Source organism: Mastigoproctus giganteus, chromosome 7 (genome assembly GCF_048544385.1).
Source record: "Mastigoproctus giganteus isolate SK-2022 chromosome 7, ASM4854438v1, whole genome shotgun sequence".
Lineage (NCBI taxonomy): Eukaryota > Metazoa > Arthropoda > Arachnida > Uropygi > Thelyphonidae > Mastigoproctus > Mastigoproctus giganteus.
The window spans coordinates 213,917,040-213,930,930 of NC_143581.1; the positions used below are offsets into that span (position 1 = coordinate 213,917,040).

The 13,891-nt window shown below is 36.3% G+C and overlaps 1 protein-coding gene across 4 annotated transcripts in view; it reads right to left on the reverse strand.

Annotated features, from left to right (window-relative positions):
- Nucleotides 1-13,891, reverse strand: part of LOC150083662 (uncharacterized) — a 396,332-nt gene that overhangs the window by 83,519 nt on the left and 298,922 nt on the right. For all 4 annotated transcript variants that reach the window (XM_090378102.1, XM_090378101.1, XM_090378103.1 and 1 more), the window contains one exon: nt 8,055-8,285. In XM_090378102.1, coding sequence (XP_090234228.1) covers nt 8,055-8,285 — 231 coding nt within the window. The remainder of the gene's footprint in view (nt 1-8,054; nt 8,286-13,891) is intronic.

Genomic DNA, 13,891 nt, shown 5'->3' on the forward strand with positions numbered 1-13,891 from the left:
CTCATTTCAAGAAGGATGTAGAGCTGCTGGAACGAGTACAGAGAAGGGCAACAAGATTAGTGAATGGAACAAAGGGGTGCTCTTACGAAGAAAGAGCTTAAGTTTTGCAAATTACAGTGTCTGGAGACTAGGCACCAGCGAGGTGATCTGATAGAGGTGTATAAAGCCTTGAATGGTTTAAGCATGCTCAATGCTGATGGGATTCTTCCTCTAGCTCAGAAAAATCACCTGAGAGGGCATAAATTCAAATCGAGGAAAGACAGATGTAGGATAGACGTGCGGAAATTTGCCTTTAGCCAGCGGGTGGTTGGTTGGTGGAACAGACTGCCATCCCTTGTGGTGGAGGTTGATAGCCTAAATAAGTTTAAGGCTCAGCTGGACAGGTATTTTGAACGAACAGAGGGGTGAAGTGGAAGTGGTTTTTTTTTTTTTTTTTTTTTTTTTTTGGCTGATGCTGCATAAGCTTGCTTTCTTGCATCAAATGCCTCTACTAATGCTAATGAATACGGTAAAATATTATTAGTATTAGAATGGCAGAAATCTGATAAAAATAAAGGGCAATATCTAATTGTGTGCTGTTCCTTCAGAAAAAACCAGATACATGATGCCAAAGCTATAGTTTGTATGACTGTTTCTGATCATTAATAGTGAGGATCCTAATCCCCTTTCCCCAAAAGTGATGGTTTCATGAAAACAGCCCCATCTCTTAAAGCTGTGTGCAGGTAACTTTTGTATAACACTTTAGTTAGGTTCCTATAAAATCATGTGTAGTGCAAAAGAGTGTTATATGGAACTAAGACCAGTACGGGGGGGGGGGGAGTACGTTTCAAAAGCTAACAAATATACACCACTTGTTTTTTAAAAAAACTATTGGATTTACTATCAAGTTATAATATACAGCAATACTCTGCATAGCACTGATAATTGGTACCGAAACTATTCCATGTTATGTGAAACCATGCTGATTGAGGTATAATTATAATGGGTTTTAATTGAATGCATACCAGAGAAAGTGTATAAACACAAAAATCTATAAACAATTTGCGCTTGATGGCCAGGTATTTCAATAATGAAGTCTGATAAAGTCGTCCCTTCTTTTTCTTGGCATACAGGTCTTTAGCATCGAATCCCATCTTGTAAAATTTGCCGTATCTTGATGCTATGTTCAACATTCGGATCTCCATTCATAATCGCCTTGCAGGGCATGTCAACTCCCCAAAAATCTTTCTCCAATTCTTCTGCTGAAAATTCTTTTGATGCCACTTCAGAATTGTTTTCCTCTTCTTCACATGCAGTTTGCTCATCAATTTCAATGAGAGTCGCATCATCATTTGCATGTGAGTCAATGTAGTCATGTACATTGGCAGTGTCCAAAGTTTCAAACCCCAAGTCTTTTCCGATCTTCACAATGTCTTCGGCAATTGTCTGAACTTGTGATTCAAAACAGCGAAATCATTTGCCAAATGGGGCAAAATATGCTGCAAAACAGAACGCATATTGCTGGCAGTAATTTCTAGCCAAGATGCAGATATATTTTCGATCGCATTCCTGATGTTATAATTTTTCCAAAATTTTTGTAAAAATAATGATCCCACTGCTGTTGAAGCTTCAATCACTTGGGAAAAAGTTTGCCGCAGATAATACGCCATGAATATAGCAATTACACCTTGATCCATGGGTTATAAGAGACATTGTGTTAGGTGGAAGAAAGCATATTTTTATATTTTCATTGAGATCAGAATTTTCAGGTGGATGGCCTGGTGTATTGTCTAAAAGCAACAAAATTTTGAACTCCATCCCCTCATCCTGGCAGTAACAGTCAACTGTCCGACAAAGATAATTTGTGAACCATTCTGTAAACAATTCTTTTGTAAGCTATGCTTTCTTATTAGATCGCAAAATTACGGACAAGGTGCTTTTTACGCAAACCTTTAGAGCTCTTGGGTTTTCTGCTTTGAACACGAGTAGAGGCTTTGATTTAAAATCGCCAGATGAGTTTCCACCCAACAAAAGCGTTAAACGTTTTTTGATGCTTTATATCCAAGGTTGGGTCTTTTCATTTTCAGCTAAAAAAGTTGGAGAGGGCATTTTTTCCCAGAACAGTTGTTTTGTCGACGTTGAAAATTTGTTCATCCTTGTAGCCACCTTCCTCAATCTCTTTCAATTCACTGGGAAATCTTGCAGCAGTGTCTGTTTGCACTTGCACTTTCACCTGAGATACAAACATTGTGAAGCCCAACATGGTTTTTAAATCGGAAAAGACAACCACTACTGGCTATAAATATTTCTTTAGTCTTCTCCTCCTCTTCATTTTCTTCAGCATGTTATTAAAGTCTCGTGGCTTTCACTTGAATGATGTTTCGACTTAAAGGAATTCTCTTTTGATTACAATCTTCTATCCATATCAATAAAAGATGTTCCATATTAATCAATAGCAAACTTCTTTGCTTAGTTATCACTTTCATCATGTAAGATGCTGTGGAAATTCCCTGCTCTTTATACCGGTCCTTCTTTCGAATAATCATTCGCACTGATGCTTCATTCATTCCATTTTCACGTGTGATTTTAGCATACGATACACCATCTTCATTGCACTTGGTAATATCAAGTCTATTTTTTCTAATGTAAGCCATTTACGTTTAGTAACTCCACTGCTTTCATTACGTTTCCTTTTTTCACTTATTGTTTCGTATTTAAAGGTATAAAAAATAAATTTTGAAATAAAAAGTTTGAAAAGCTATTACCTTGTCTCATCAGGATGAAACACTGTTGCCGCTGACTGCCTGAGGAGAGCTATTGGCATGTGAATGCAAGACAATAGAGTTGGCAACGCAGCATATATGTATGCGTACCTAGGCTATGACAATGCAGCCTATACGTGGAGTAAGTGTCTAGGCTATTACTGTAAATGTGACTTAAACTTAGTCAAAGTTTATTTCTTTCACTGAAAACTAATTAATTTATTATAAGTCAAGATACAAAAATATAAACAAACAGGAGCTTTTGAGGTAATAGAACATTATAGTCATAAAACAATAAACTTTATAACTATTATGGAACCCAATACAAAAGGCCTTGTCGCAGACTTAAACTTAATTGAAAACCATGTTATAGTGAAACCCATGCTCAGCAAGGTATTACTGTAGTTATAATTAAATGAACAAACACCTTACAAACTGTAATACAATGTCAGATAATGTACTTTCATTTAAATTTCTTACTCTTCATCACTGCTAAGCACAATCAAACAAGAATGTTTTCTCTGTTTGATCTTTGCCTTCTGGACTTTCTTCTGCAGCATCTAGATTTCGTGTATCTTCTGATCTCTTTAAAAAATATAGATCTTTGTAAATTTCTTGGTATGGAGCTCAATATGTCTGAAGCTCCCTTTTGAGCTTTGTGCTACTTTCAGTTCAAGGATCTGCATTCAAAAAATAAGATTCTAATTGCTTGGCTAAGTTTATGCCTTCCTGTATGTTTTTTAGTGTAAAATTTGGAACTTCAGAATTATCACCTGCACTATCATCCTCTGAATTTATTTTGTTTACCTCTGATGCTATTTCCACCAAATCAGCTTCACCAGTCACTTTCTACCTTCAGTAGTCATATCATCAAAACCTTCAAACCCCCCTACTGACTTAGCAAGTTCTACTATTGCACCAATTCTGTTTTCTGCCAATTCGACCAAGTTTCCTAAATAAACTGACACTGGTGTCAGTTTATTTAGGAAACATGGAAGTAAAAATCACCCAAAGAAGTAAACCGTCAGCATTTAATATTGACGGTTTTGCTTCTTTGAGCGATAAAGTTATGATACAGTCCACAATTGAAAAATGTTTCCATGCCTCCATCACTTCAATGGATTCAGAATCAATTTTTTCCAAAATCCATTGTAACGATTTTCTGATGTAATGAGTTTTAAAGGGGGATATAATGCCTGAATCAAAGAAGTTGTATTAGGTGGCAGGAACATTACTTCAACATTTTGGATGGCCTGGCAGCTTACTGGTACTGCTAACTTACAGTTACTGGTATTGAGATTTTAATCAGATAACCATACTTATTTAAATTTATTGCCCAAAAATGGAAAAACTCAAACACCAGCAATTACCCGATACTGGGTTTGTTGGTTTTCGAATGTACAACATCTACCACACATGGGTGTGTATGTATGTATGTGTGTATATATATATATATCTTATTAATCCACTTATATCATCTCAGTTAGAAATTTTAGCGATCATATAATCTTTTCACTGCTTATGGAAGGCTCTGCTTTGAGAAAATTTACTAAGAAATGGTAAGTTAATACCATATACAAATATTGTAGGGTAATAAGGAGAAATTCAGTGAATCATTAAAGCCATGAATAATCTTAACCCTCTATTAACTAGTAATCAGGTTGGATACTTGTGATTTCTGCTTGCCCAAGCATTCAAACAATTCTTCCATTCATCTTTCTAACCTTCACTTCTGCTAACCTGACTATTAGTTTAAAGAGGGTTCAGACTGCATTCTTTTTTTCCCTCCCTTCATAATTTATGCTTATTTGGTTTCACTTTTCTTATCCTCCAGTTCATTTCCTTTCCTTATACCATATGCACAAACTATCTGTTTTACTTACACCAATGAGCCAAAACATTATGACCAGAGAGTCGTTATGCAAATCGAAGCAACTGGAGGTGAACTACGGCGCCTGCAGGGACATTATAAAAAATACCTGATACTGAGCTCAATAATTTGATGGAAAAGGCAGCAGACATAAGTGAGTTTGACAAAGGTCAAATTGCAATGCCAGACAACTGGGTCAGAGCATATCCAAAACAGCAGCATGGATCGTGGGATGCTCACAGTCAGCCATGGTCAATACCTACTGAAAGTGACGCGAGGAGGGAAAAAGGAATGAACCGCCAGCAAGGTGTTGGACGACCATGGCTCATCGATACTCGAGGTGAGAGAAGGCTCTCCCAGATGTTACGTAGCAATAGAAGGGTGACTGTGGCACAACATGCCGGTAATTGGAATGCTGGCGATGGGAGTAATGTGTCACAACACACAGTACATCAAACCCAGCTGAAAATGCTGTGTAGCCGCAGACCGCTAGAGGGTGCCCGTGCTAACCACGGTTCACCTGCGACAGTGTCTACAATGGGCAAGTGAGCATCGAAACTGGACATTGAGTGATTGGAAGAAGGTCGTTTGGTCCGATGAATCGCATTTCCTGTTGCACCATTTGGACAGCCAGGTATATGTGTGTCGTTTACCCGGGGAAGTAATGGCAGCTGGATGCACCGGAAACAATCTGGCCTTTCATCCCAAGGTAGGACGGAAACAAGCCGGTGTCATGCTTTGGGCGATGTTCTGTTGGGTTACCCTTGGTCCAGTCATCCATGTGCTGGGCACTTCTGACGTCTACCCACCTAAGCATCATTGCTGACCAGGTACACCCTTTCGTGGCAACTGTCTTCCCCTCTGGTGGTGCCGTCTTTCAGCAGAATAATGTGCCATGCCACACTACCCAAATTGTCTGAGACTGATTCGTGTAACATGAGGAAGACTTCCTGGTATTGTCATGGTCTGTAGAAATTCCCCAGACATCAATCCCAGGAGTTAAAAATCAGCATTTCCCAAACGGTGTTCTATGGAACATTAGTGTTCCAGAAAATGTGAACAAGTGTTCTGTCAAAAATCGTAATTAATAATTTTAAAAAATAATAATAAAATAAATAAATTTTGCATAGTTGTTGTTGTTGTTGTTGCTCTGGAGGTTTAATGGCACATCAGCTGCTAAGGCTATAATGTGCCTATTGCATAGTTGTAATGTACACTACTTTTGTATCATCCTAATTTTTAATTTTTTCCCCCCCACCTATTAGTATAACACCAACTAATAATCAAAAAGACCACGGAACATTTTATTTTGGCAGGCTTTGCATAGAGATAATGCCATCTACGAAAAAGTAGGAATATAGTGATCCAATATGCCATTCGTATGCAATTTAGCCTGGAGTACACGGGTTGAGGGAAAGCAAACCGATATCATGCATCGTTCGGGTGGATGAAACAAAGTAGCCTTCCGCTGACATTTTTGCATGTTTAAGCAGTGCTGGTGGTGTGATGCGGACTTTTCGCAATTACAAGATTAGTTCTATAGTAGTGTGGAGAACTAGTAAGCATAACTAAACTCACTTCTTTGTATAAATACATTTTTGATAATTATCAGTATTTAGAAATATGATGATTAAAATAAATGACCATGGAATGTTTGTAGAAAGGATTTTAAAAATAAATGGTGATATTGCTTGAAGTCAGATTACAATTTCAAATCAAAAATAAAACTTTACATGATCGAATGTCAATACAAATTGATGAATTGTTGCAGGAAGTGTGTAGCAGGTCAACAACAGATTGCAGCATGATTTCACATCAGTATCAAAAGTTTCATCAAGGTCAGAACAGTGCTGAAACAAAGCTGAAGCTCATGAAAACAGAATATTTACAGACAAGTAGTCATTATTACCACCATTTTGGGGAAGACAGCTGTATGATCTGTAGAGAAAGACAAATCTGGAATACTGAAATCATCCAGTTTCAGATAATTCAAAATTAACTGAGGCATTACAAAAATAATTTTTGTAATGCCTCAGTCAATTTTGGATTGGCCAGTGGATCCCACATTTTCTGATAGATAATCAATGAGCAAGCATTATAAAAAAAAAAAAAAAAAAAAAAAAAAAAAAAATTTGCATATTACTGATAGTTTTTACAGTACATTGCTGTCACTGGTGAGATATGGATATGCAAATTTGAAACTGAAGTTACAATCAGCTCAGTGAAGTAGCGATCTTCACCATGCCCCTCTAAATGGCATTGGCAACAATCAAAGTTGAAGCAAATGGTCATCATAGCCTACAATAATGAGGGCATTTTTGCTGATGATCATGTGCCACTTGGATGATCAGTAAATGGAGACTACTATACAATATTTCTTTGTCAGCAGTTATGCCCAAAAATTTATCAGAAGCAGCCACAGACATCAGACACTGATGATGTCTGTGGCTGCTTCTGATAAATTTTCAGACTTTCTCATACTCCATGACAATGCATGGCCAGTCTGTATCATCCACTCTCCTTATAATCGTGATGTGAGTCCTTGAAATTATGATCCATTCCCCAAGTTCAAATAACCATTGTGTGAACAAAGATTTGTCTTTAGAAGCACCCAATGCATCGGGCAGTTTAACTTTAGTAGGCAGTTATATAGCATTCAAAAACTACCTGAACTCTGGGAAGCAGCCAAAGGAAATTACACTGAATTTTATGCAATGTTAGTTAGTTAATTTAAAATGAATTTATAAAATAAATTCATTTTAAATTAACTACTTCTGTGATAACTCTTGTATATACACTGCAAATTGATCATTTACTGATATATTTACAAGCAGTACACAGTGTTGGGGACCACTATTTTACCAACGAATTTTCTAAATTTATTATTATTACATTTTCATTATGGTCTACTTGCATTAGTTTAGATGTACGAAATGCTATAGACCAGGTAGATCATAATGGCTGTGGTCACCTGATGAAGATTGCTCTGATGTCCCATCTTACTTTTATTTCAGCACTGATATTTTTAATTCATTTTACACTTTCCTTGGTCATACAGATTCACTAATTGTGTATTTTTTGCTAAAGAATTAACAAAAAAATAACTAAAAATACTACATTATTTTCCGCACTGATTATACTGCACTGTTAGTATTATTACTTCTTTTAGCTTCAAAATCTTTGTTTCTACTTTCCTGTAGACTGGCAGCAGCCTACCATAATTCCATATAGTTTGAGTTCTTACAATTACATTTTAACTTACTCTTTATTAGCACCATACCACCTGAAGTTGTTTGCCCATATCGCCCCCCCCCCATTAATAAAATTCTACCTACACAGGAATGAATGTTATTTCCACTCTAATTTATACTACTTATACTAATATATATATATATATATATATATATATATATACACAATCAATGATGAAAGATTCAACAAACCTTTGAAAAATACCCAACAAAATGGCATCCTTTCTCATCATTTTTTGTGAGAACATAAAACAAAAAAGGTTCTACATCATAATAGAGTGTCTTATGATCCAGGAACAGCTTTGCTAAAAGACAGAGGTTCTGACAGTAGATTTTATTGACATTACCATCAACTTCAAAGACAGATAAATCATCTTTCCGATATATTTCTGTTGCAGGTGGATGGGACCATGTACACTTCCGCTATTAAAAAAATAAGTGCTTTTTATTACCAAATTTTTAAAAAAATATTTATAAAAAGTTTTTACAAATATGAAAACTTAACATAACTAAAAAATGTTCAGTTTACATCTGTAATATGGCTATATAAAACAAAGCCAAAATTATTTTTAAGAACAAAATTAATAAGCACTATCATATGAAAAACACTACGGTCAGTTCTGCCATAAAGAGCATTTTCACGGCACAAATTTGCTCCGCCACAACTGATATATAAGGGAACAGTGCGAGTAAAAAGTGATTTTTGCACTGGCTCATGCACGATTTTGTCTGCAAGTAACATCAGGTGAATGCAAAAGCTGCCACCAAGCCGAACGTCTTGGTGAAACAGCAGCAATATACACAAGTTTATGATGCTTAAAATATGTCAAACGTCAAATGTGTGAGAGCTATATTTCCCATTTACTGTAGTTGTATTGGTCGAAGATACGGGCTGGCCACACTTAATTCATCGCACGAGGACATCATGCAAAATTAAAAAAGTTAAACGAATATTATAATAATCAATAGGAAAAATAACTGGTCCGTGACCTACAGAAATGTTCATAAAGAATTTTAAAAATACCTTTTTAACTGTATACCATGTAAAAGATAATGAAAATAATTATAGAATTAAATGTTTATTACATAAAATGCACAATAAAGAAACTATTTGTTACAGAAATATTTTAACAGGGTCATTTGAACAGTGTTGGTTTCTTTTTTTTTTTTTTTTTTTTGTCAATCAATTTCCGATAGCCTACAATTTTTTCTAAGCACTGGCGAAATAAATATCACAGAGAACCTTGAACCTTTTGTTTGAGGTTCTCTGTGATACAAAAGATTAATTCTTTTACCATTATCTCCTTTGCAGCAACAGTTTCATCTGGCTCATTTAAAAATTAAAATTATTTTTGCATTTAAAAATTAGAATTTTTAAATACAAGTCTGTACATTACTTTATTAGCAGGAGACAAACAAGTAACACATCTGCTTCCGATGGTTCATGGAACACAATGATGCGGGCAGCAGGCAAACGCTTGTTTATTGCCTGCCCGACGTGCGATTCAAATCTTTTTCAACTATCATATAAAAAAAGATCACGTTAACTGGAAATTTGCATTGTGAAAGGTGGTATAATTTTTTCAGAGTGGTAACCGAAAAACACATTAATCTAGGCCTGGCTGTACACTGTTGTCATTAGCTGTATTCACAAGATAACGTGATATTGTAGGCTGATTCATGTTTTTAGGAGCTCACATTTTTCTGTTTGAACAGAAATTTCGTGAGGCATGATAGATTGTGCAGATGAGCTCATTTCTGGAGGTCACTACCATAAAACACAATTTGCAGTTACCAGTTTATTGGGCTTTTCAGCTAGTGCAATTAATTATAAATGTGTAGTAAACTCGATCTTTCTGCAATTGCGATAATACCGATAGCTCGAATTCTGTGGGTTTTTAAGTTATTATGGTGAAATGTGTGTGTGTCCCCTTCCATGAAATCTTCAACCATAAATAAATTTTCAGAATCTTCTCTTCATTTCTATTTTTTAAGCTTCGTAAACTTGTCTCACTTGTGCTCCTGTGTTTGTCATTATTCAATGCCTATCTATTGTTTTCAAATTTTACAATAAAAAAAAAAAGAAGAAAAAAAAAAGAAAGTCAGTGAACAGAAATATCAATCAAGCAAACTTCATAGATTGTCAAGGTAAAGTGCTATATTTACTATATTTATTTATTTATTAGCAATGTATGGTGTTTAAACCTGTGTTAGCAATTTTATTGAGTTTCAAACATTTTTTTTTTTTTTTAGTGTTTCACTTATCAGACTGAACTTTTTTTTCTTTTTCTTTTTCTTTGAGTGCTCTGCCCATGTGTCTATTTTTCCCATAAGCCCTGTTGTTTTTAATGCATGATATACCACAACATAAAGACTTTTAGGAATGTGTGTACCATCTTATAGCAGAACTGACTATTTTGCAGTCAAATTGTGCCATATAACATATCTACAGTTCTAGGATGCCCAAAATCATTTGCATTCAAAACATATATTAATCAAGACCATGTTTGGTTTTTCAAGAGGATACTAGTAGGTGATAGGGGCTGAGAGAAGAGCGAGATACACAGACTGATGCTGGCCAACCAAAAAGATGTGGGGTTTTTTTTTTTTTATACTTCTGCGGCAAAAGTTGTAAATTCTAAAGGTAACAATTGCCTGATTCGAAAAATATACGAGAATTATGTCTCTGCCCTACCTCCCATTCAAAGATATACAGGTAGTTCTCGACTTTACAAGTTAATTTGTTCCTAGTGCGTGCTCGTAAAGCGGGAATTTATTTCACATAGAAATAAGGTTAAAAATAGGGATAACATTCTCAACAATGAAATTAGTTAGCTAATTAGTTTATGATTAAACAATGATTGATTTATCCAAAGATATGAAAACACAGCCTGTAAAATCAAGCAAATTATAATAATAGAGAAATTATTTTAGACTTACAAATGTTAAAGAATGTTTATTCTTCATCATCATCGACTAAATGCACACTCGTTGATCACTCTTTATTGGCACGGCACTCGTTGGTTTGTTGCACAAGGAGCAGTCTTCAGAAATGTTTCAAGAGGCAGTTCTTTCCAAGATAATATTCTCTTTTAATTATAAATTTCACGATTGCATGCATAAGCATTTTTTAACAGCATACACAAATTGCAACTAACATGATTCACGTGGAGTAACAAGTTTACGAAGCTTGAAAGAAAAAAAAAAAGGGAATGAAGAGAAGATTCTGAAAATTTATTTATGTTTTTTATACGACTGAAGATTTTAGTAAAGGGAAAACACATTTCACCATAACGTAAAAACACACACAATTCCAGCTATCAGTATTTTCGCAAATGCAAGAAGATCAAGTTTACTACCCGTTTATAATTGCTTGCAGCAACAGCAAAGCCCAATAAACCGGAAAGTCGTGACCTCCAGAAATGTGCCTTAGAAAAATATCACAAAGGAGTTCAGAATTGGTTCTTATAAGAGAACATATGATAACGATGAAAGTGTATGCATTTTAATGATTTGAATTGGTAACTAATACAATTTACAAACAAATGCTCACGACCTTTTATATGGCCTTAAGGTCGCACTCATGACCGTAAAAATTACATCTTAGAGAGATAAATAGCTTAGTTATACAGCGAAAATTTCAATTTCCGAGATCTTGAAACGAATTAACAAAAAACAATGTGTTATGGGGTTCAACATTACGATATTTTAACGATACGATGGTGTCTCTGGAATGGATTAATATTGTAAAGCTGGGTACACTGTATTGTATAGCTAAGCACGTGGTTTGAAATGCATTATTTAACATTCATTTTTTGCAATTAATGTTCATATTTTCAATTTTGTTGATACTTGATACTTTGGGGAGGGGGGGGGTGACTTGTAAACCCGAGAACTGCCTGTACTAAATTTTAGTAACCTAATGAATGACCAATTTCAAATATCATACGATAGTACATACACCGATGAGCCAAAACATTATGACCACCTACTTAATATGATGTTGGTCCTCCACGTGCAGCCAAAACAGTTCGAACCCAGTGAGGCATGAATGCGACAAGATTTCTAAATGGTATTTGGTACCAACATGTAACGAGCAGATCCTTTAACTGTGCATGGTTGAGATAATGCAGATTGGAACTGCTCTTCCAACACAAACCACTGATGCTCGATGGGATTGCTATCTGGGGAATTTGGAGACCAGGATACCTAAGTCTTCTTCTTCTTCTAGATATCCTGGTCTCCTAATAGTCTTTTTCATGTTCCATGAACCTCTCGAACAATCTGGGCAGTGTGGCATGGTGCATTATCCTCATGAGAGACGGTACTGCCATCGGGGAAGACCGTTGCCATGAAAGGGTGTACCTGGTCAGCAATGATGTTTAGTACAAGGTAGACGTCAGAGTGCCCAGAACATAGATGACTGGACCCAGGGTATCCCAGCAGAACATCGCCCAAAGCATGGCACTGGCTTGTTTTCATCCAACGGTGCATCCTGGCACCATCACTTCCCCAGACAAATGATGCACATGTACCCGGCCATCCACATGGTGCAACAGGAAACATGATTCATCAGACCAGACGACCTTCTTCCAATCACTCAAGGTCCAGTTTCGATGCTCGTGTGTCCATTGTAGGCGCTGTCGCTGGTGAACCGTGGTTAGCAAGGGCACTTGGAGCAGCATTTTCAGCAGGGTTTGATGTACCGTGTGTTGTGACACATTACTCCCATCACCAGCATTCCAATTACTGGCAAGCTGTACCCTAGTCGCCCTTCTGTTGCCATGCACCATCCAGGAGAGCCTTTGCTCACCTTTAGCATCGATGAGCCGTGGTCATCCAACACCTCACCGGGGTTCATGGGTTCCCATCCTTGGACCACTTTCGGTAGGTACTAACCACAGCTGACCGTAAACACCCCACTAGCTGTGCTGTTACAGATATGCTCTGACCCAGTCATCTGGCCATTACAATTTGGCCTTTGTCAAACTCCCTTAAGTCTGCTGCCTATCCCATCTGAAGAACAAGAGTAACACAGATTAACGGAGCTCAGTATCAGGTGTTTTTTTTTTAACATGTCCCGACCAGCGCACGCACTGTAGTTCACCTGCAGTTGTTTCAATTTGCATAATGACTCGCTGGTCATAATGTTTTGGCTCATCTGTGTATATTTACTACTTTAAAAATGAGTTATTCATTTTAAAATACTTTAATCAAACATAATGTACTATACTGCCTTAGAAATGTTTGCCATTCAAAGTCTTTCATATAACCCATTTCACTTTTCCCCTCTTGAAAAACAGCAGTAATCTCCCAACATGGCAGTATCTCAGTGACCTTGGTACTACTTTTCCATCATAGATATATTCTAATGAAAGCCCTTGCTCATAACTTAATTTTGCCAAATTTTGAGGGAAAAAATTTGAGATGGGAATGAAGCAAATAAATGCTCAAAGACAAATTACCAGCCCATATCTTTATAACAATGCAATAAAGTTGACATCACAGATTAATAATTATTTTCTTTCCTTCTTCCTCAAAATCTAACTGCTTCAAATGCCTGTCAAGCTACTAGTTCGGTATCCTGTAACTTTGTTTCAAATACATCATCTGAGTTTACTGAAGCCCGATAAAAATTTGTTCTTTTAGTTTTACATCTATCAAATTGGAAAACACTTCCTTTAGGTGTTAAGGCATTCTTTATCCAGAATGCCTTAACAAAATCCTTCATTGAACCAAGCTTTATGTGCAAAGTGAAAGACGCTTTTTAGTTCAGCCAAGGAACATAGTTTATATAACTTTTCCCTGGTAAAAATTCCTCCTTTTCCTACTGCTAAACAATGTTTTTCTGTTGCACAGCTGCCCCACAAACACAGAAAATAACAGTATTTTGAATCCTCCATGTAAGACTGGTGAGTGATCTAATTACCTTAAGATCAACTAAAGACATTCCAAGCAAAGTCATAGTACTTTATTGTAACCGGGATCTTGGACATATTTTTACATGTTTCTTACAAGCCAACAGCAAA